The 22,465-nt window shown below is 38.1% G+C and overlaps 1 protein-coding gene and 1 long non-coding RNA gene across 3 annotated transcripts in view; one reads left to right on the forward strand and one right to left on the reverse strand.

Moving 5' to 3' along the window:
* UBE2W (ubiquitin conjugating enzyme E2 W) overlaps positions 1 to 6,465 on the reverse strand; it is a 64,440-nt gene extending 57,975 nt beyond the window's left edge. The window contains exon 1 of one of the 2 annotated variants that reach the window (XM_036997961.2): positions 6,220 to 6,465. In XM_036997961.2, the coding sequence (XP_036853856.1) occupies positions 6,220 to 6,234 (15 nt within the window). In that variant the 5' untranslated portion in view covers positions 6,235 to 6,465. The remainder of the gene's footprint in view (positions 1 to 6,219) is intronic. The other variant, XM_036997962.2, reaches the window with a different exon arrangement.
* LOC140847941 (uncharacterized) lies at positions 3 to 21,238 on the forward strand. Its single transcript, XR_012128257.1, has 3 exons — positions 3 to 5,912; positions 7,567 to 7,715; positions 16,360 to 21,238. It is a non-coding gene; the product is annotated as an uncharacterized lncRNA (long non-coding RNA).
* The last annotated feature ends 1,227 nt before the right edge of the window (positions 21,239 to 22,465 follow it).

Genomic DNA, 22,465 nt, shown 5'->3' on the forward strand with positions numbered 1-22,465 from the left:
TTAATTAATTAATATGCCAAAGCTATCAAGAATTTAGCAGGTAAGGCAATTACAAGTGCCAGGTCTAGGAAGGCTATTTTATATTGGGTGGCCAAGGAAAGCTTCTCTGAGAAAACTGGGTCTGAGAGAAAAACATGAGCTACCCAGTTATGTAGATAAGAGCAACCCAAGCTGAGGAAATAACAAGGGCAAAGGCCCTAAAGCAGAAACAACAACAGGCGGAAGAGAAATGAGTAGTGAAGGTGGGGAGAGATAACAAAATAGATGATGTAAGGCCTTCTAAACCATAACAGGGATTTTTAGATTATATTCTGAGTAAAACAGGGAAGCCACAGTAAGGATGTGAGTGAAACGACATTTGACTTGTTTTGAAATGATATAAATAATGGGTTGAGAAAAAACAGTGCAGAACAAGGGCAGAAGCAGGGGAGCGAGCTACAAAGCTGTTGACAAAACTGAGATGAGGGAAGATGATCATCTGTATCAGGCAGTAATTCAGAAGAGCAGACAACTGTTGGATTCTGGACATATTTTGGAGGTAGAGCTTGAGAGAATTTGCTTATGTTTTCACTTTGCAGTGGAATCAAACCAAGGTTTCTGGAAGAACATGGAAGAATGAAGTTGCCCTGGACTAACATGGGAAATACTACAGAAAGAACAGGTTTGAAGAAGGGAAATTTTAAAAACCAGCTTTATACATGTCTACCTCTGTTAATCTGCTTTTGTCTTAAACCACTCACTACAAATTGATTTTTGTGCAAATAACTGTTAAATAGTGGAAAACAACCTCAAACTAGGTATTCTGATTTCAGATCCTGTGTTTAAATGAAGTTTTACAAAAGCAACTGCATGAGCTTAGAGTTTTTCACAGAATAAAGTAACTCCAAGGTATGCACCGTTTGTTGGAGACTGAAGATCTGCATGCACAAATAAAGGTTATCAAATGAAGAAATATTTAAAACACTGATAAACATGAACAAGTAGTATGTAGATAAAATTAATGAAACAGAGAGAAATGATATAAAGATGCAATAAAATTCACCTAACAAATGTTCAACTTAGGTAAGTACTATGCAGAAATACATTTCCAGAGGCCAGATCCCTCCTACTTTTAAAAATCTTTTTGACAGTAAAGATTATTTTTGAACAGTAAAGGTCTACCCTTACAATTTTACTCAGTACACAAGAATATGCATAAAGAACCTTTAAAAATGTTTTGATTCATGAAGTATAAGGAATATTTATCATTTTTTTAGCTATAGAAACTATAAAAAGATGTTTAGTAAATGCTTACTTCTTCACTGAAAAGTTAGATGACTATTACAATGACTTCTCTACAATGCTGAACTTGTTAATATGTTCATTACCTACAACTTCACGGTATCAGATTTCAGAGCTTGGTTTCTAATCACAGCTTCACTACACAGTTGCTATGTAATTTTGATTAAGTCACTTTCCAAAAAATGATTACTTACCAAAAATCAATCTTTATTACAATGAAGTAGTATTATCTTACTTTCCCTTTTACAAGGTTGGAGTAAGATCCAGGGAGAAAGAATACGAAAATACTTTGAAAAACATTAAAGTTATGATGAACACATAAATCAAGAAAATAACCTAACTTTTTTTGGGGAAAAAAATATAATGTAAATGTGAATTTTAAATTATTCCTTTATAGATACTCAACTTTACTATCGTAGAATTGCTTAACAGATTTCTCTAAAATAGAACTAAACTGAGGCAGAATTTGCTATTTAGGAATGTTTCTTGGAGTGTGAAGGAATGAACATTTACTGGAGTCACTATGTGCACGTTTAAGGAACAGAGAAAAAGCATTTTTCCAATTCTCATGGACCCTATTGCCCAAGGAAATCAAAGAGACCTAAAAAGTTAAATGAAAGACCCAAACACTTGAGGACAAAAACGAAGGCATCGCATAAAGCAGTAATTGATTAACAGCAAAAAGAGAAGTACAATACTGACTGCTTTCAGAGTTAAGATGATTACCATAGCTTTATGGCTTTTCTTCACATGTTGTCTCCTATCTACTTATGTTTATGATTCACAAAGAACCCCTTCAATTCTATTCTTTGCTGTTGCCTTTTTTCCTGGTCCTTCAACAGCTTCCTGACAGCCCCATTCCTACCTGTATCCAGCTAACCTCAGACACTGTAATTCTAGTTATATTCCAGTTCCCAGTACTCAGACTCAGAATCAAGGATGACAGTCAATTTTCTAACTCTTGATTATGTTGTAAGCCTTCAAAATGGCATCAACAAATAATCCCATAGACTGTGTTAAGGCAACACAACTACAGTGATAGTAATGTCTTAGCCCATATTCCATCTCTCTCAATCACTAGCAACAATTACTTGAGTAAAGAGCAATGTTGTGAATGATCCAAAATGATTTATTTCTAAGTCATGATAAAATAAGCACACACTCATAATCCATCCCTACTAAATCTCAATCTCCATTTAACCAAAACAGTCAATATAGTCTGAGACCCAATTAGGTAAGAGAGAGGAAGAAAATGCAGAAAATCCACAAGAGTAATTTAATTAGCATTTCTGTGCATTATATCATTGCTTTTAGAGTTGACAAATATCACTGTTATGTAGTGACTTTGTAAGATCTTAATATGTAAGAGGAGTTCACATCTAAAATTAATAAATAAATCTAGGTGGCCAAATCATAAAAATATACCAGATATACTTAAAAACTTCCAACATAAGACAAGTTTGAATGAACCATCTAAATTAAATTCTAAAATCAGACAATGTATCCAGGAAGCCAGGTTAGTTAATACTTAACTAACAGGAGAAGGAAAAAAAAGATTAAGTACAAAATGAAAAAAGAAACATTAACACAAAGAATATAATTTTGTGATTTAGGTAACAGAATACCCAATACTGCCTCACTTTTAAGAAATGTTTAGAATCACAGAAAAATTCATTTTAAAGTGCTTTTGAAGTTTGGGGATAGAAAGTTTGTACTAAATAATCAAAGTCCTAAACTGTTAAATTAAAAAATTTGCTACAAGCAACTTTCCACTTAATATTTTAAGGCTCTAGAATTATCAAAATTAAATGTAGATCGATTTCTTTACCCTAATTCCTGTCAATTTTGAGCCCCATTCTTTAAGAATGGCTCCTTAAAACATAATCTTGCCATAATCTTAGTGATTTGTGATTTTGTTCTAGGAAGAAACAGTAGGAAAAAAAATATGGAAGAGAACATCTCAAAGGGCTCACGTAAGTTTGAAGACAATCTTTAACTGCATACTGAAGAACTCTAGCAACATTACAGAGCAGAATTTCCCTGGCATTACAAGGTATGCCAGTAACACTGGTCCTCATTCCCAATGTTTCACCGGATCTGCCTGGTCAAGTGTTACAAGCCTCTGAAACCTCACCCACCTTAGCGTGCAATTCAAAAATTATTTTCTATGGGTGCCATGACCTGGAAAGAGGCTGGGAGGCACTGGTAAGTACATTAAGGCAGTTAAAAACTCAACTTTAAAACACATACCAACAAGTAATTCAAATCCCACCCTCACTTATTATTGAGACTAAAAACTAATTTATTTCGTTTTTATCAATTCAAGTAATCAAATTCCTTGTTACACTTGTAGAAACTGAGTATTTTAAAAATACAGTTCCTCTTACAGCTTAAGTAACCCTTCAGCAGCATTAATATCCTGATGTAAGATAAAAAATCTATTTAAGATTTTTTAAGTAAGGACACAGTCTGGGCAGCATTCACCTATAGCATACTTTACCCTAAGCATTCTAAGTGAAATTCCAAAAATATCTATTTCCTAGCCTCCGCCCCTGCATGTTTTGTCCACAGCACTTTCATCTTAAACTATAATACACAACCAAAGTATTTTGTTCTTACCTGCCTCCCCCCACTACACTATCATATCCACAAAGGCAGCAATCTTGGTTCTTGTTCATTGCTGTTATTCCCAGCACCTTGATGAGTACCTGATACAAACTATCGCTCAAAAAATAACTGATGAATGAACAAGTTTCATAATCTGACTGCAGATGTTTGTGTAATTTAGTTGTTCTAAAAAGAATTAAGCTTTGCTATTAAGATTGTCAGGAAAAAATCTTGTTCACCGAAGACAAAGAATAACCACACAGTATTACTGTATTATGTTTCAAAAAGTCTGATTTCTCTATTAACATATTCTTCAAAATACTATTGGGAAATCTGTATCAGATATTTTATAACTACAAATAAAAGATTTAGTTTTATTTTGATTAAAATAGTAAACACCTGTTTTCCATTCCTCTAATTAGAAGACAAAGGAATAAAGGGTGATAAGACAGAGGTAGTATACTTGAGAAGCAGAAACATGCAGTATTGCACTGGCAAATATTTTTTCACCATATAAAACTCAAGATTATCAACATTTTAAGTTCTGTTCTGACTATTTTCTCTTAAAAACTTAACCCTGTCTTTTCCTTATATTTGAAGTCTAACTCTAACCAGCTAATTAGCTATCCCTATAATTATCTTGTCAAGTATAATCACAAGTATTGTGGATTTTAATTTTTAAGTCTTAAAACAGTTTTAACTGTAAAACAAATATTTTTAAATTAGTCATATTGCCCATCTACTGTTCAACTAGTGTTCTACAGTTCCTTTTTTGGCCTCAAATGACGAAACTTCTCTAACGTCTCTGGGGAGAATAGTGTAAAGTATAATGTTTCCTGAAATTGTTCTTGTTTTTTTCCTGCACGGTTTCGTGACATCTCTTTAATTGTATATAACTAGAAATGTTATATACATTTTTCCCCCTCTTCTGCAAGTCCAGAGGAAGAAAAAAGGTTAAAAAGAATATTGCAGTGAAAACATGCTGAAAGGGGATAACACAAAAGCACAGAAGTAAATATGAGCAAAGACGTATACAAAAAAGGAAGAAGATGCAGAAAAGAGAAGAGAGTAAAGAAAAACACTGCTATGGCTTAGAAAAAAGGGGGGAAATGAGGTGGGAGAAATAGGGAGACTTGATTACGCTAGAAACAAAAGCACAAAATCCTTCTAAAGAAAAACGTGGTCGCTTTCTCTAAGATGTTAAAACTCTAAAAAGCGCTCAGGTCACACTCTAAACCAAAGTTCTACCTTCTGTTCAATGTTTTCATTAAAAGCTAATCTTCAACTGTAAATTAAAGACAGACTACAGATAATGCAGAATCAATCTTTACAAAACTACAATTGTGGTTGCCATCTTTGCCTGAAACAAACAAACTCCTTGGATTTGTAAAAAAGGAGTATATTAAGTTGGAAAGCCAGCCACTCATTGCCAAGTCAGGTCGATATGACACGGGTTAATAAAACGCCTCCTACCAAACAAGGTTCCACTAAAGATCTAGGGGAGAAGGGCAAAGGGCTATCGGTTTACCGCGACCGCAAGGGTGGGGCACCGTAGGAAAAATATTTGAGGGTGAGTTATCCCGGGAGGCATAAGGAGGCTGGTGACTCGGATCTCTAAGAGACTGCATATTGGGCGGCGAGAGATGTTCACGTACTAAGGGGAGCTTCAGGGAGAGTGAGAAATGGGCTGAAGCACGAATGTTCGGTGAGAGTGCGAAAGCCGATGGAGTAAGGTACCCACCCGGCCAAAGGATTAAGAGTCAAAAGAGAGAAAAGCCCAGGGGCTCAGCAGTCAGGGAAGCCGGGCGTGGGAGGCCTGAGCAGAAGCCGAGGAGCGCCTCTGCAACCAGCCGCCTTCTCCGGGGACGCTTTTTCAGCTCACTCCACTCTCAACCCCTCTCTCAGCGTAGCCCCTGCCCCGGCGACTACGGCAAGAGCAGCTGTTTCCGCCCGGCCCGGAGCCGCGGAGGAAAAGGCATCCCTGGGGTGGAGGGACAGGCAGTCCAGCGGAGACGGTCTGAGAGGTGATTCCGAGAGCACTGCTGCCGAGCCAACGCCAAACTTCGCCCTTTCCTCCGCTTAGCCTTCTTTATTCCCCAACTTCCCGGCCGGCTGGTGTCCGCTTCGACCGACCGAGGCACCCCCACCCCCGCCCTTCTTCTTGCCGCCTCTCACCCCTCCACAAACGCCCCGAGGCTGGGAAGGACCGGCCACCAGGGCCGCTCCCGAGCCCGTCGGGGTGCCCCAGACTCCCAGACACCGCCCCCGACAAAACGCTCACATCCTCTCGGCAGCTCCCTCGCCCGCCCAGATGCTGCAAACTCCTCTCACCTGCATTGACGCCATGATGGCACCATCCCCCCAAGGCCGGCGAGGCCAGAGACGCAGGGGGCGGAGTCGCCGTGCTCGCGTCACGCCGCGGGGTCCCAGCACCCCGGGCGCACGGGGCGGGGCCTCCGATGGGAAGGGGGCATCCGGGAGGGTGGGGCGAGCGGGAGAGCTGTAGATGGCGCTGTCAGGATTCCTGCTCGCATCCAGCTCTCCAGCGTCTGCGGCGAGGCCCCCCGCTTTTCTGGTCGCTCAGGAGTTGCAGCTTCGGTTCTGACCTGGCCACGGTGGTTGTTTTTTTTTTCTGTCTAATCCCCGAGATTCTGTTGATGTCCTGATCTGTAGGGTTTTTTGTTTTCTTTTTCCAACCATATGTGTATGGTTTACAGATTTTCTCTTTCTGATGTCTTTCCCACACTGCTATGCCCATTTTCACACCCTTGGGGCGGGATAAAACTTCCCGTGGGGCTGCTTTCTGGTCTTCATGGAACTGGAAGACTTCTCATATTCCTTATTTGGAAAGAGACACAGATTTCCTTGTACATGGTATGAAAAGAGCAAACCTGCACTTTGGTATTCTAAAAGGCAAGAGAGGATTTGTAGAGCTGAAACTTACCTGAAAGAGAAGAGAAAAATTTGAAGTTTTTCTTTTGTGTGCTATTACATCTTCCTTAACCCAGCCCCTTAATTTTAAACTTCATGTTTCAGGTAATAGCTGTGGTTGTTATGACGTTGATATTTGATGAGAGATTTAACCCTAGACGTGAATTTTTTAAAAATGTGCCAGTGTCCCATTATAAGGTACATTACACATTCGTTCACATCCAGACCTCAGCCTGTTTCTTGGTGGGCAGTTGTGTGGTCATTTGACCTAGGGAAGTATTTGTTAAGCGTACAGAATTTATCCTGGGAATGCACCAGTTCTGCCAACATTTATCAGAAGCCACATTTTTAAAAGCTATTCCAGAACTGAAGATGTCATTGATTTACACGAGGAAAATGGAAGCCAAAGGCTTGCCCCTCATGTTCTGTCTTTTAAAAATTTAGGTAGCTAATACATTGAGTAGAAGGCTTTTACTTTACCAGAATGAAAGCTTAAAATCTATCATTTTATTAATTTGGAGTTCTTTTTAGAAATTTCTGTAAGATTTAAATATAAGGGCAATGTACGATATCGAACCTTCCATTCTTGGGTTTGAATATTATGTTGTCTGGTAAATTCCCTAATGTAAAATGTGTTCAAAAAGAAAAATATCTTCAAAATACACAATAATTCTATGATATAATATTAAACAAATTATTCTTCACCACTAGAGAGGAAGTCATACTAGTATATTTTTTTCTTCTCAGAATTCTACCCACTTGCCAGAAATGGTCCAGTTTCCCTATGTTGTACAAAGTGACTGTGTTCTTGAAGAATATTTGGAGGGTCTTGGCAACCAGGAATCAACTAGAAGTGTATCAGATGCCAGCCCAGTTGTGTTGTCAGCATTTCAACTGTGAGTAAAACCCATATATCCCAATGAAAGAGGACAGCTTTTCTAGATACAGTCTTTTCTGGAGATCTTTATCCCTATGATCTCAGAAAATTGCCCCAGAAGATCAGGTTTTACCACAAGGTTCACTTTGTTTAAAAGCTGGTTCTTCCCAAGGTATAAGTGACATCAGATGATGTTACAAATAAAGCTGTCCCATGATAATATGCTATGTTGGAGCATGAAAAAGCAGAGTTGACAAGTCTTTGCTTGAGTCTGTGTCTCCACAGAGTGGTTTATTCTTAGTCTCCTACTCGCTGATCTCATCAAAAAAATGGAGGCAAGCATCAGCTTATTTATTGGATGTTGGAAAAGGCACCAAACTAGGAAGACAATACTTGTAATCTTGTCCTACCTCTGTCATTAGCAAGCTTCATCAAGGCTCTTAATCTCTCTGGGTTTATTTCTTTACCAAGAAAATGAGCAAGTCAGACTGCATAATTATTCAAGGTTTCTTTCAAAATCAAAATCAAAATTTAAAGTGATTTTGTCTAAAATACCATCTTAAAAAATTGAAGGTAAAATGCAGTGGGAATGATGTAATATTTGAGGTAAGAAATCACTTTTATAGATAAAATAATGAATGAACTTGGCTTCAGTGTAATTTATGTAGATACTGGCATGGGGGGCTTTAGCTAATTTAAAGTTACCAACATAATCCAATTGAGCTATAAATGGAATTTCATCAAGTCACAAAAACTCCAAATCCACAATTTAGAGTGATACTTTAAGAAAAGCATATCTACAAAAGTATTGTTTTTTATAATTTTGAACCCAAACTAGTCATTTCATATGAATCTTCTAGTAACGGACAAGGAAAATTAACAAAGTAACAGATAGTTTATATGTGTGGCTTGCTCAAACATGTCAAAAATAGTTGATTCACATATATTCTTTTGGGGGTGACAGAAGTATTCTAAAACTAGACCATAGTGGGGGTTGCCCAACTGTGTTAATTTACTCAGAATTATTGAGTAATTATTATGGGTGACATTTATGGTATGTTAATTATACCCTAATTAAACTGTTAAAAAGAAGAGAAAGGCATTTCACTATTTTACCACAGTCATACCAGTGGGTCCTTTTTGGCCTTCAGATTGACTCTCCCATTAGTGATGTATAAGACAGAGGCCTGGTCAGGTATCTCCCTGGTTTTGGATTTTTTCATCTGTAAAATGGGAAGAATGATTTCTTCAAAGTTTACCAGATGATTTATTTTCCTTGCCAAAAAAATTCCATAATTGTGTTATATTTCATGTGGCCCTCTTTTCACCTGCTCTTAAGGCCATCATTCCCAAACACATATGTATGTTTCTTCTGCTGCCTACAGGGATGACAGCCCTAGTGATTTTGTCCCAGCCAGTCAGTTCTTTCTCATCCTATGTCCTTATCTCCTGCCTAGCTTTCCTATCCTTTTTTTTGTGCCCCTTTTTGCCTGATCTCCACTTATGTTTTATAAAAGACACTAGACTTGGAATCAAAAGGCATCGATTTGAATCCTAACTTAGCTACTTCTTACTTCTGTGACCTGGAGTTGGTTATTTAAGCCTCTTTGAACCTTAGTTTTATCCCCTTAATAATGGGGATAAAAATACCAGCATATAGTTTGTGGTGGAGTCTAGATGAGGTCATGGATGTGAAGGAGCTTTATCAATTGCACAGCACCACAAGAATGAGAGGCAATACCTAGTTTGTCTTCTGAATTCTATGTTCTCTCTCCAGCGGGCAGATGAGATTTTGACTTGAGATAGTAAGTGGGGTATATGGCAGTGACTAAGAAATGCCCATGCCAAGATGCCTAAATTTCATAATATGTGAATATTGAAGAATCTGGGCAGGCACCCTACTCTGAACTACGCTTGCCGTAGATAAAGTTTCATGGTTGGGATGTTGCCTCTCCCCGCCCCACCCTGTGTCTTTCCACACATGGCATCCTCCCAGGCCTGCCCTTATAAATGACAATAATAACAGCTACTTTGGACCAAATATTTATGTCACACAGGCACATGTATTTCCTGTATTTTAATCTTTAAAAAAGTGTTATGAGGTATATAAAACAATTCCTATTTTACACATGAGGAAACAGGCTTGGAGAAGCTAGGTAAATTGCCAAAGACACCCAGCTTATGAATAGCAGTCAGAATTCTATCAGAATTCTACCTTGGAAAATCTAACTCCCTGACTCTACAAATTGAATTTTTTAATGAGTACATAGTATTATCTTTCCAAATTCATTCTCATAGTGACCCATATCAGTGAGGTTTTAAAATAAAATGACCTATAATCAAATTGATTCATTTTAAACTATGACACTTAATTGACAAGGTGGATTTTACATATTACCAAGAATGTTTGATGCCCCCAAATATACCTAATTGGTGAATTTTCAGACAGTTTGGCAAAATAAAAAAAATATGGCAATTTTGTCCAAAAATCATATAATGAGTGCCATGCACTGGGGATATAAGATGGATAGGATACAGTCCTTGAACTCATATTGCTTACAGTTAGGAAAACAGATGAAAGAAAGGAGTTTGATAGACTGGAAAAGCTACTTATTGACTGTGATGGGATCATAATGAGCTCCTGGCCTTGCTTAGTAGCTGAAGATGGCTTCTTAGAAGAGCTAGGACATGACCAGAGGTGAAAGGGAGTAGAACAGAGGCATTTCAAGTAGAGGAACCATGAACCTTGTAATTGGTGTCTATGGGGGATGACAACAGTTTGGTATTGGCCAATAGAAATTGATGGAAAGAGAAGGGAGACAAGAGGCAGGCAAGACTTGGTCATGGAAGGGAGGCTTTGTTGGCTAATGAGGAAGTTGGACTTTATCTTAGAAACTATTTGGCGAATATGAGTTATTTTCAAATGAAAAGTGGTGAGGCCAAATTTATATCTTGGAATGACTGCTCTGGTGGCTAAACAGATTTGACCAAGTAAGATCTCAAAAGAAAAATCAGAACAGGAGGCTATTTAAGGGCCTGATAGATGGGTTGAGAGTTGGACTAGTGCATTAGAGAAAGGAAAGGAAGGACTCTAGAGATATTTAGGAAGGGAGCAGACAGAACAGATTTGTTGTATGTTTGGAACAACTTAAGAGTTGAGTGCCAGGATCCTGATTTGAAAATATAGGAGTTGGAAGAGATAGAATGAATGAAATAGAGGGGAAAGAAAACATAATTCCATTTTGGACATGTTTAAAGAGTTTAAACTTTCTATAGGACATCTGTGATGCCGTTTTCTAGTGAAAGTTGTGAAATCTATCTCAGATGAATTCACTAGGAAATCCTGGGAACAGAGGCTCAGCCAATGTGGAGGTTCTTTTTCTGTCAGTGTCTGTGGTGAACAAGACGTTCTCTAGTCTCCAGACTCATCTGTCTTACCAGCTCAGTAACCCTAGTGGATAGTTCTAGCAGCAAATATCTGGGAAGGGCTCTAACTGGCTTAAGTCTAATCAGCTCCATCTTTTAACTGATCAGTGATGAAAAAAGGTGAGATACCATGGTCAGACATGGGATGACTCGTAAGCATGGGTATGTGTGGGGTCAGCTCTACTCAAACCACACATGAGACCTCCCATTAAAGGGAAGCTTCTTGTACTAGAATGAGGGGAAAGAAGATGAGAGATGCTAGAGAGACAAAAACTAGGGTCCACTACTACATTTAAAGGGAATATATTCAGCAGACAATCCTACATCAATTCCTTATGCTAGGAAAGGTTAGGTAGAGGCTTTCATTAATGGTATAACATTAGGATAAAACATTAGATGTAATGTTATTGATTACAATAAACATTAGATGGCCGAAAATTTTTAATGACTGATAAGAGAGACTGTTCTTGTGACAGAGGGACTGGAGAAGTTCTGCTACGTTCCTGATTTCATCCAGGATAAGGAAAGAGTATGAAGCAGGTTTGAAAAGACTGTGGGAAACAGCATACATGAAGGTCAGTTCATGCAGAAAAATGATTACATTGGAAACCATGAAAATAAAGAGATTGCCCCAAGAGAGAGTTTAGGAGAGAGAAGAACATGATGCTGAGGTCAGAGGCTAGGGTAACACCATTTAAGAGGAGGAAAGTGGCCTACAAACCTAAAGAGTCTTAAGGAGTAAGTAATCTGTAATGCAAATTCATCTAAGGATTTGTAAAAAAAAAAAGAAAAATGCAACTGAAGTGGCAATGTGGAGTACATTAGTGATCCTCATCAGGTTATATTTTGTTGGAATGTGTTGTGGAATGAACTGATAAGGGAAGATACAGAGACATCAGGAGACTTAGCTGAGAGGGAAAAGAGGGAGATAAGACTGAACTAGAGACAAATCGAGAGTAAGAAATTGTGTATCTTGTTTGTTTTCAGAAAGAGATTTGAGCATTTTCATAGTCTAAAGGGAATCAATACAGAGGGAGATACATGAAAATGTTAGGAGGTTGAAGAAGGAAGGCTATGTGGGTCATATATATTTGGTTTGACATTAATGATGTCCCCTAATAATTTCTAAAATCATAATATCATAGGAGTGGGGAAATGTAATCCTAGAATATTATGTAGGGATATGAAATGACAATATAAACATGGTACATCATCCTAGAGCATGATCAAGTAAGATTTGATCAAGTAAGATCAAAAAAGAAAAATCAGAACAGGAGGCTATTTAAGGGCCTGATAGGTGGGTTGGTAAGGCATTTAAAACGATGTTCTTTAGACTCCTTGTGATTCAAATGCCCAGTTAGGATTTCTTAAGTGGAAACTTAGAGAATCGCTGAGGTAAATATTAAATTTCATCTTTTTGCTAGCTTCTCTTACATAACTGGAAATTAAATGAGATAAAAAAGAATAAAGAGTTAAAGATTATAAGAGAAACCAACTTTGAAGGGGATCTTCTGGCCAGAGATAAGATGGTTTGAACAATAAAACAAGTAAGGGCTATAATAAACTGAATTATTTACATGAATATATCTATGTAATATATGTATCATATATACATACATATCTACATACCCATGCCTACACACAATCATATAATAAACTCATAACAATACTAAAAAAACCTCATTGGTCACCTTTGGAGTTTGCTAGGTTACCAACTCATTGGGGAAAAAGGTGAAAGATTCATCTTTTTCTATCTTTCCTACATAGACTGTATTGCAAGATAACCAAATCGTTGATAAACCAGAGTTCTTTATAGAAGAATTTCAGCTATTGCACATGGAAAGTAGGAAAGAATAAAGGAACAATAATTTGGCAAACCCTAGTAAAATAAAGGATCCTGGTATTAATCATCAATGGATGCTAAAACAATCAGATGAAAAGTTGAAGGGAACTTTATAATGGATGAATCATGCTGACAAACCTGAACCAACTGATATCCAACGACTTTAATATCAGTAACCAATTTAATATCAGTAAAAGTGGGACAGCCAGGTATTATGTACTTCTTGAGAATGGTACAATAGGAAGTAACATGAAGTGCTCTTACAAAAAAAATCTAATTGAGACTGTATATCTCACTATCAGTTTATAGGAAATAAGGGTGAGAGAGGTGCAAAATAGAGGAACTTGCTAAACCACATCATGAAGCTGCAAACATATAAAATCAGGTTATAGGAAATTCTACAGGCAAGTGACAGTTTCTTCAATAAATGGTATAAAAGGGAGGTAGAGAAAAACTCAACAGAATGAAAGAGGCATATTAAACAAATGTAGTTGTTAACCTTGTTTAGAACCCGATTCAAATAGACTATCAGAAGATATTTTTAAGATAATAGAAAAAAAATTAAACAGAGACTATGTATTTTTAAGAATAGATTTTACAAAGTAGGAGATGCTTTGGAAAATATAAAAGTATTAAGTATATAGGTATAGTTGGTGGCTTCTAACAAAAAATGGAACAAAAATATTACATATTAAAAGATTACATGTTAAAAGATTCTAACAAAAAATGGAACAAAAATATTACATATTAAAAGATTTGTGGCATAATAAGAAAAATACATTTGTTCTTTGTCCGTGGTTCCTGACACAGAGCTCCTAAAGCCCTTGTCATTTTCAGAGTGATAGAGGTGATGGAGTGCTTTTTGTTCTAATATTATTCCATTGTACCTCCTGACTCAGAGCTCCTAAATTCCTTGGAATTTACTGAATGATAGGAGCATTAGTTGTTATGATATGTCAACTTTGATCAGACCCCTAGATAGCTTCAGGATAAGAGCTAGTTGCTAAAATGACCAAGTTTTGATTGGAAGACTGGGACTTTCAGCCCAACCCCTCAATCCTCCAGCACTAGAGATTGAGTTAATAATCTACCATGCTTTTTTGATATTTCCATAACCACCCCCCCCACCCCACCCCTGCAAAAGACAGAGTTTTAAGAGTCTCCAGGTTGGTGAACACATTCCTATGCTGGAAAGGTAATAGTTTAAAGAGACTGAACAAGTATCAGAACCAGAATCAGATATGGCAGGAATGTTGGGGTTATCAGAGTAGAAATTTTTAAAAACTCTTTAAATGCTAAGAGCTTTAATAGAAAAAGTATACAACATACAAGAACAGATGAATAATTAAGCAGAGAGATGACAATTTTACGAAAGAATAAAAAGACATACAAAGATCAAAAAACACTGTGACAGAAATGAAGAATGATTTTGATAGGCCATTAGTAGATTCAATGTGGCTGAGGAGAGAATATCTGAGCTTGAGAGTGTGACAATGGAAACTTACTTCAAAAACTGAAAAACAAAGTGAAAAAAGACTGAAACAAACAAAACAAAACAGAATAACCAAGAATTGTGGAACAACTACAAAAGGTGTAACATATGAATAATAGGTTACCAGAAGAAGAAAGAAAGGAGCAGAAGTGATATTGAAGCAATAATGACTAAGAATTTCTCCAAATTAATGTCAGATGCCAAACCATAAATCCAGAAAACTTAGAGAACATAAAGCAGGATAAATGCCAAGAAGACTCAACTAGGTATATCATATTGAGACTGAAGAAAATCAAAGATAAAAAAATCTTGAAAGGGGCCAGAAAGGGAAAAACATCTTACCTATAGAGGAGCAAAGAAAAGCACTATATCTGACTTCTCCTCAAAAACCATGCAAGCAAGAGAATGGAGTGAAATATTTAAAGTGTTGAGAGGAAAATAACACCAACCTACAATTCTATACCCTGTGAAATTATCCTTCAAAAGGGAAAGAGAAACAGACTTTCTCAGACAAACAAAAATTAAGGGTATTTGTTGCCATTAGATCTGCCTGGCAAGAAATGTTAAAAGTTCTTCAGAGAAAAGCAAAATGATATAGATCAGAAACTTGTACCTATATAAAGGAAGAGCATCAGAGAAGTTATAAGTGAAGGTACATAAAAACTTTTATCTTGATTTTGATCTAAAAAATAACAGTTCAAAGTAATGTCAACAATGGATTCAATCATGTATGTGCATATATATATATTTATATGTATACTAACATATAAGCAAAATGAATGACAGCAATGATACTAGGGGTGGAAGGGATGATGAATTAAGATTATTTTGTTATAAAGCACTTGCATTACTAATATAGTGGTGTAGTGTTAGTTGAAAGTGGGTTTACATTGTTATAAATGTGCATTGCAAGCTATACAGTAACCACTAAGAAACTTAAGAAAAGTGTATATATGTATCTGTGTATACACACACACAGATACATATATAGACACCACACACATACATAAGGGACAGAAAATGGAATCATATAAAATCCTAAATTAAAGCTACAAAGAGCAGAAAAAGTACGAGAGACAAAAATAGGAACAAAGAACAAGAGAACAAATAGAAAACTGAAAAATGCGGTAAACACTTTCCAACTCTTTTAACAATTACTTTGAACATCAGTGGTCCAAATACACTAACCAAAAGACAGAGACTATCAAAGTGGATAAAAACAGGATGTAACTATCTGTTATATACTAGAAATCTGCTGTAAGTAGACACATATATATTAAAGGGAAAGGAATAAAGAAAGATATATCATGTTAACACAAGTCAAAAGAAAGCAGGAATAGCTATATTAATTCAAACAGAGCCGACTTCAGAGCAAAAAATGTTATCAGGGATAAAGAGGGACATTACATAATGATAAAGGGTCAATACTCCAAGGGGACATATGTATGCTTGTAATGTGTATGCTCCTAAAAGCAGAGTGTCAAACTATGTGAGGCAAAAAATGATAGAACTGTAAGGAGAAATAGATGAATCCACTATTTTAGTTGGAGATTTCATACCTCCTATCAGAAATGGACAGATCTGGCATACAGAAAATCAATAAGGACATAATAAGGAACTCAACAGAACCTTTAGATTGTACAGTTAGTTAGATATGAGCAGGAAGGGAGAAAGGAGGACCGCAGACCATCAAGTCTCCACCCAGTCTCTGCCCAGGTTCTGCCCATAAACCAACCTGTCTCCCTTAGACCAACCTCTTTTGTGGCTCAACACAAACTGATAAGCAAAAGATACAGATTACTGGGACCTTCCAAGTTTTGGAGCACATGCACTTAAGGAAGACCTTGTCACTAATGACCCTGAGGCCATAATAACACTATTATTATATCATTTACATTGCAGTTTTGGCCCCACTGTGGATCTTGCTTAGATGCTCATGAGAATAATGATGAACACAAATTTTCACAAAGAGGCTGAAGGGGAGGAAGCAAGATAGATCCAAAAGATGATGTAAGAATGACAAAATGGGAGGAAGGAACCAAATAACCCCCCATAAATGATACAATGTTAAGACCCAGTGGGCTGCTACCCACCTTTGTGGTCAGCCTGCTCCTCTGTCTTAGGTATGTACTTTGCTTTGCTAAATAAAAATCCCTCTGTGGCTATAATCTCTGCTGGGTCTTTTCACTGAATTCTTTCCTTTGAGAAGACAAGAACTGAAGAATTTCACGATCCTCTGCCTGGTAACAGACCCATCAATCAACTGGATATAATGGGCATTTATAGACTATCTCATCCAACAGCAGCAGGATGCACATTCTTCTCAAGTTCACATGGAACATTCATCAAGACAGACAGTGTTCTGGGCCATAAAACACACCTTAATAAATTTAAGAGGTTAGAAATCATACAATGTCTGACCAGAGACCAAAATGAAATTAAACTAGAAATCAACAACAGAAGGATGACTGGAAAAATCTCAAAATATTTGGAGACTAATCAACACAGTTTTAAATGCATCGGTCAAAGAAGAAATAACAAGAGAAATTTTCAAAATATTTTGAACTAAATGAAAATACAACTTACCGTATCTATGGAATGCAGTAAAAACAGTACTCAGAGAAATATAAGGCATCAAATGCTTATATTAGAAAGGAAAGGTGGGAGGATCATGGTAAGATGGCGGTGTGAGTAGTTCAGAGGAAATCTCCTCCCCAAAACATATATATTTATGAAAATACACTAAATACAACTATTCCTAAAAGAGACACCAATGGATGCGGTACAATAGCCAGGATACCCCTACATCTGTGAGAACTCAACATCACACGAAGGAGGTAAGATACAAGCTGTGGCCAGATGGGACCTGAACTCTCCCCTACCCCAGAACCTGGCAGAAAGAAAGGAGTCAGAACGGGGAGGGAGTGAAAGTCCAGGACTGCTAAACAACTAGCTCTAGAAATCTGCACCCGGAGTGCAGACACAAGGTGCATGGGGTGCTGGATATTAGAGAAACGGAAAAGCAAAACCTGTGGGCAGGTCCCCACAACCGGCGCCCCTGAGACAAAAGAAAAGCAAGTGCTTTCTGCAAGTCTTAAAGAGACAGGGACCCCATAGCTGGACAAAGTTGTCCCGGCACACTTAGCGAGCAGCTGGGAATCCCGGGGAACCTTAGGGGTGTTTTGTTCTGTGCTCTTTTTAGGAGTGCTCCCATCTAGAGCAGTCCCTCTAAGATACTCTGTACAGGTGGCTTGTGGGAGGCAAATTCCCTCAACTTTTGCTTGCCTGGGAATTGTTTAATCCCTCCTTCATGTTTAAATGATAATCGTGCTGGATACAGTATCCTTGGTTCAAGGCCCTTCTGTTTCATTGCATTAAATATATCATGCCATTCTCTTCTGGCCTGTAAGCTTTCTGTTGAGAAGTCTGATGATAGCCTGATGGGTTTTCCTTTGTAGGTGACCTTTTTTCTCTCTCTGGCTGCCTTTAATACTCTGTCGTTGTCCTTGATATTTGCCGTTTTAATTATTATGTGTCTTGGTGTTGTCCTCTTTGGGTCCCATCTCTCGGGAGTTCTGTGTGCCTCCGTAGTTTGAGCCACCATTTCCTTCCCCAGTTAGGGGAAGTTCTCAACAATGATTTCTTCAAAGACACTTTCTATTGCTTTTTCTCTCTCTTCTTCTTCTGTTACCCCTATAATGTGGATATTGTTCCTTTGGAATTGGTCATACAGTTCTCTTAATACTGTTTCATTTCTGGAGATCCTTTTATCTCTCTCTGCATCAGCTTCTATGCGTTCCTGTTCTCTGGTTTCTATTCAATCAATGGCCTCTTGCGTCTTATCCATTCTGCTTATAAATCCTTCCAGAATTTGTTTCACTTCTGTAATCTCCCTCCTGACATCTGTAACCTCCCTCTGTACTTCATCCCTTAGCTCTTGCATATTTCTCTGCAGCTCTGTCAGCATGTTTATGATTTTTATTTTGAATTCTTTTTCAGGGAGACTAGTTAGGTCTCTCTCTCTGCAGATCCTCTCTCAGGAGTTGTCTGAACTATCTTGGACTGGACTAAATTTTTTTGCCTTTTCATGGTGATAGCAGTGGCTGTAGGCAGGTTGCAGGTGTGTCAGCTGGGAGAAGACAGTTCTTTCCTGCTTTCTGGATGCCTTGCCCTTCTCTGCTGCCTGTGTCAGTTACCCCTACTCCTGGAGCAGCCACCAGGTTAGTCCCCTAAGCTGCTGTGGGTGGGGTCTCCGTCAGAGTAGCGCAGAGCCCTGCAGGGAGTGGCAGGCATGCCAGGTCCACTCCTCTGTGACAGCGGCACCCCTGCCGTGCAGCTTTGTCCCAGCAGCGGCCTTTGGGTTGTGCGTTGGGCTGGGGTTCCGGTGTGCTGGTGGGAGTGTGCCTGCTACCTCTGGCTCTGCTGCAGGTGCATGCAGAGCTCTCCCATGTGGGCCTCTACCAGGCTCCTCTTGCTCCACTGCTGCCGGTGTGCGCAAACAGCACCCGGGCTGTTTGGTCACTGCCGCTGCGGGCTCACACAAGCCTCTCCTGGTCCCCTGTGGTGCCATTGGTGCACACGATCTGCTCCCGGTCCCTTCCGGTACTGCCGCCCCCAGCACGCACTACTACTCTCTTGCTATTGGGCTGGTGTGTTGGGGCCTGCGCCAGTTGAAGGAACAACTGGCAGGCTGCTTAATGCCATGAGGGGCTTCAGAGCTACACTGCTTCCCTGGGGTTGGAGGAGGAGGAGGAGAATGGAGGAGGAGGAATAAGAAGGGAGAGAAATAATCATCAGACTGTGTTTATAATAGCTCAATAAGCAAGTTAAATTAGTAAGGTAGTAAAGAAGCTAACCTTGAACCTTTGGTAACCACGAATCTAAAGCCTGCAATGGCAATAAGTACATATCTTTCAATAATCACCCTAAATGTAAATGGACTGAATGCACCAATCAAAAGACACAGAGTCACTGAATGGATAAAAAAGCAAGACCCATCTATATGCTGCTTACAGGAGACTCACCTAAACCCAAAGACATGCACAGATTAAAAGTCAAGGGATGGAAAAAGATATTTCATGCAAACAACAGAAAGAAAAAAGCAGGTGTTGCAATACTAGTATCAGACAAAATAGACTTCAAAATAAAGAAAGTAACAAGAGATAAACAAGGACATTACATAATGATAAAGGGCTCAGTCCAACAAGAGGAAATAACCATTATAAACATATATGCACCCAATACAGGAGCACCAACATATGTGAAACAAATACTAACAGAATTAAAGGAGGAAATAGAATGCAGTGCATTCATTTTAGGAGACCTCAACACTCCACTCACTGCAAAGGATAGATCCACCGGACAGAAAAAAAGTAAAGACACGGAGGCACTGAACAACATACTAGAACAGATGGACCTAATAGACATCTATAGAATTTTACATCCAAAAGCAACAGGATAAACATTTTTCTCAAGTGCACATGGAACATTCTCCAGAATAGACCACATACTAGGCCACAAAAAGAGCCTCAGTAAATTCCAAAAGATTGAAATCTTACCAACCAACTTTGCAGACCACAACGGTATAAAACCAGAAATAAATTGTACAAAGAAAGCAAAAAGGCTCACAAACACATGGAGGCTTAACAACATGCTCCTAAATAATCAATGGATCAATGACCAAATTAAAATGGAGACCCAGCAATATATGGAAACAAATAACAACAACAACACAAAGCCTGAACTTCTGCGGGATGCAGCAAAAGCAGTCTTAAGAGTAAAGCATATAGCAATCCAGGCATATTTAAAGAAGGAAGAACAAACCCAAATGAATAGTCTTACCTCACAATTATTGAAATTGGAAAAAGAAGAACAAATGAGGCATAAGGTCAGCAGACAGAGGGACATAATAAAAATCAGAGAAGAAATAAATAAAATTGAGAGAATAAAACAATAGACAAAATCAATGAAATCAAGAGTTGGTTCTTCAAGAAAATAAACAAAATAGAGAAGCCTCTAGCCATACTTATTAAGAGAAAAAGAGAGTCAACACACATCAACAGAATCAGAAACGAGAAAGGAAAAATCACAACAGACCCCACAGAAATACAAAGAATTATAAGAGAATACTATAAAAACCTATACGTTAACAAACTGTTAAACCTAGGAGAAATGGACAACTTCCTAGAAAAATACAACCTTGCAAGACTGACCCAGAAAGAAAAAGAAAATCTAAACAGACCAATTACCAGCAACAAAATTGAATCAGTAATAAAAAAACTACCCAAGAACAAAACCCCTGGGCCAGATGGATTTACTTCATAATTTTATCAGACATACAGAGAAGACATAATACCCATTCTCCTTAATGTTTTCCCAAAAATAGAAAAGGAGGGAATACTCCCAAACTCATTCTATGATGCCAACATCACCCTAATACCAAAATCAGGCAAAGACCCCACCAAAAAAGAAAACTACAGACCAATATACCTGATGAACGTAGATGCAAAAATACTCAACAAAATATTAGCAAACTGAATTCAAAAATACATCAAAAGGATCACACACCATGCATGATCAAGTGGGATTCACCCTAGGGATGCAAGGATGGTACAACATTCGAAAATCCATCCACATCATCCACCACATCAACAAAAAGAAGGACAAAAACCACATGATCATCTCCATAGATGCTGAAAAAGCATTTGACAAAATTCAACATCCATTCATGATAAAAACTCTCAACAAAATGGGCATAGAGGGCAAGTACCTCAACATAATAAAGGCCATATATGATAAAGCCACAGCTAACATCATACTGAACAGCGAGAGGCTGAAAACTTTTCCTCTGAGATTGGCAACAAGACAGGGATGCCCACTCTCCCCACTGTTGTTCAACGTAGTACTGGAGGTCCTAGCCACGGCAATCAGACAAAACAAGAAAATACAAGAAATCCAGATTGGTAAAGAAGAAGTCAAACTGTCACTATTTGCAGATGACATGATATTGTACATAGAAAACCCTAAAGACTCCACTGCAAAACTACTAGAACTAATATCAGAATTCAGCAAAGTTCCAGGATACAAAATTAACACACAGAAATCTGTGGCTTTCCTATACAATAACAATGAACTTATAGAAAGAGAAATCAGGAAAACAATTCCATTCACAATAGCATCAAAAAGAATAAAATACCTCGGAATAAAACTAACCAAGGAAGTGAAAGACCTATACCCTGAAAACTATAAGACACTCTTAAGAGAAATTAAAGAGGACACTAACAAATGGAAACTCATCCCATGCTCCTGGCTAGGAAGAATTAATATCAACAAAATGGCCATCCTTCCCAAAGCAATATACAGATTTGATGCAATCCCTATCAAAATACCAGCAGCATTCTTCAATGAACTGGAACAAATAGTTCAAAAATTCATATGAAACTGCCGAAGAGCCTGAATAGCCAAAGCAGTCTTCAGAAGGAAGAATAAAGTGGGGGGGATCTCGTTCCCCAACTTCAAGCTCTACTACAAAGCCACAGTAACCAAGACAATTTGGTACTGGCACAAGAACAGAGCCACAGACCAGTGGAACAGAATAGAGACTCCAGACATTAACCCAAACATATATGGCCAATTAATATACGGTAAAGGAGCCATGGACATACAATGGAGGAATGACAGTCTCTTCAACAGATGGTGCTGGCAAAACTGGACAGCTACATGTAAGAGAATGAAACTGGATCACTGTCTAACCCCATACACAAAAGTAAATTCAAAATGGATCAAAGGCCTGAATGTAAGTCATGAAACCATAAAACTCTTATAAAAAAACATAGGCAAAAATCTCTTGGACATAAACATGAGTGACTTCTTCATGAACATATCTCCCCAAGCAAGGGAAACAAAAGCAAAAATGGACAAGTGAGACTATATTGAGCTGAAAAGCTGCTGTACAGCAAAGGACACCAGCAATAGAACAAAAAGGTATCCTACAGTATGGGAGAATATA

Source organism: Manis javanica, chromosome 2 (assembly GCF_040802235.1).
Source record: "Manis javanica isolate MJ-LG chromosome 2, MJ_LKY, whole genome shotgun sequence".
NCBI lineage: Eukaryota > Metazoa > Chordata > Mammalia > Pholidota > Manidae > Manis > Manis javanica.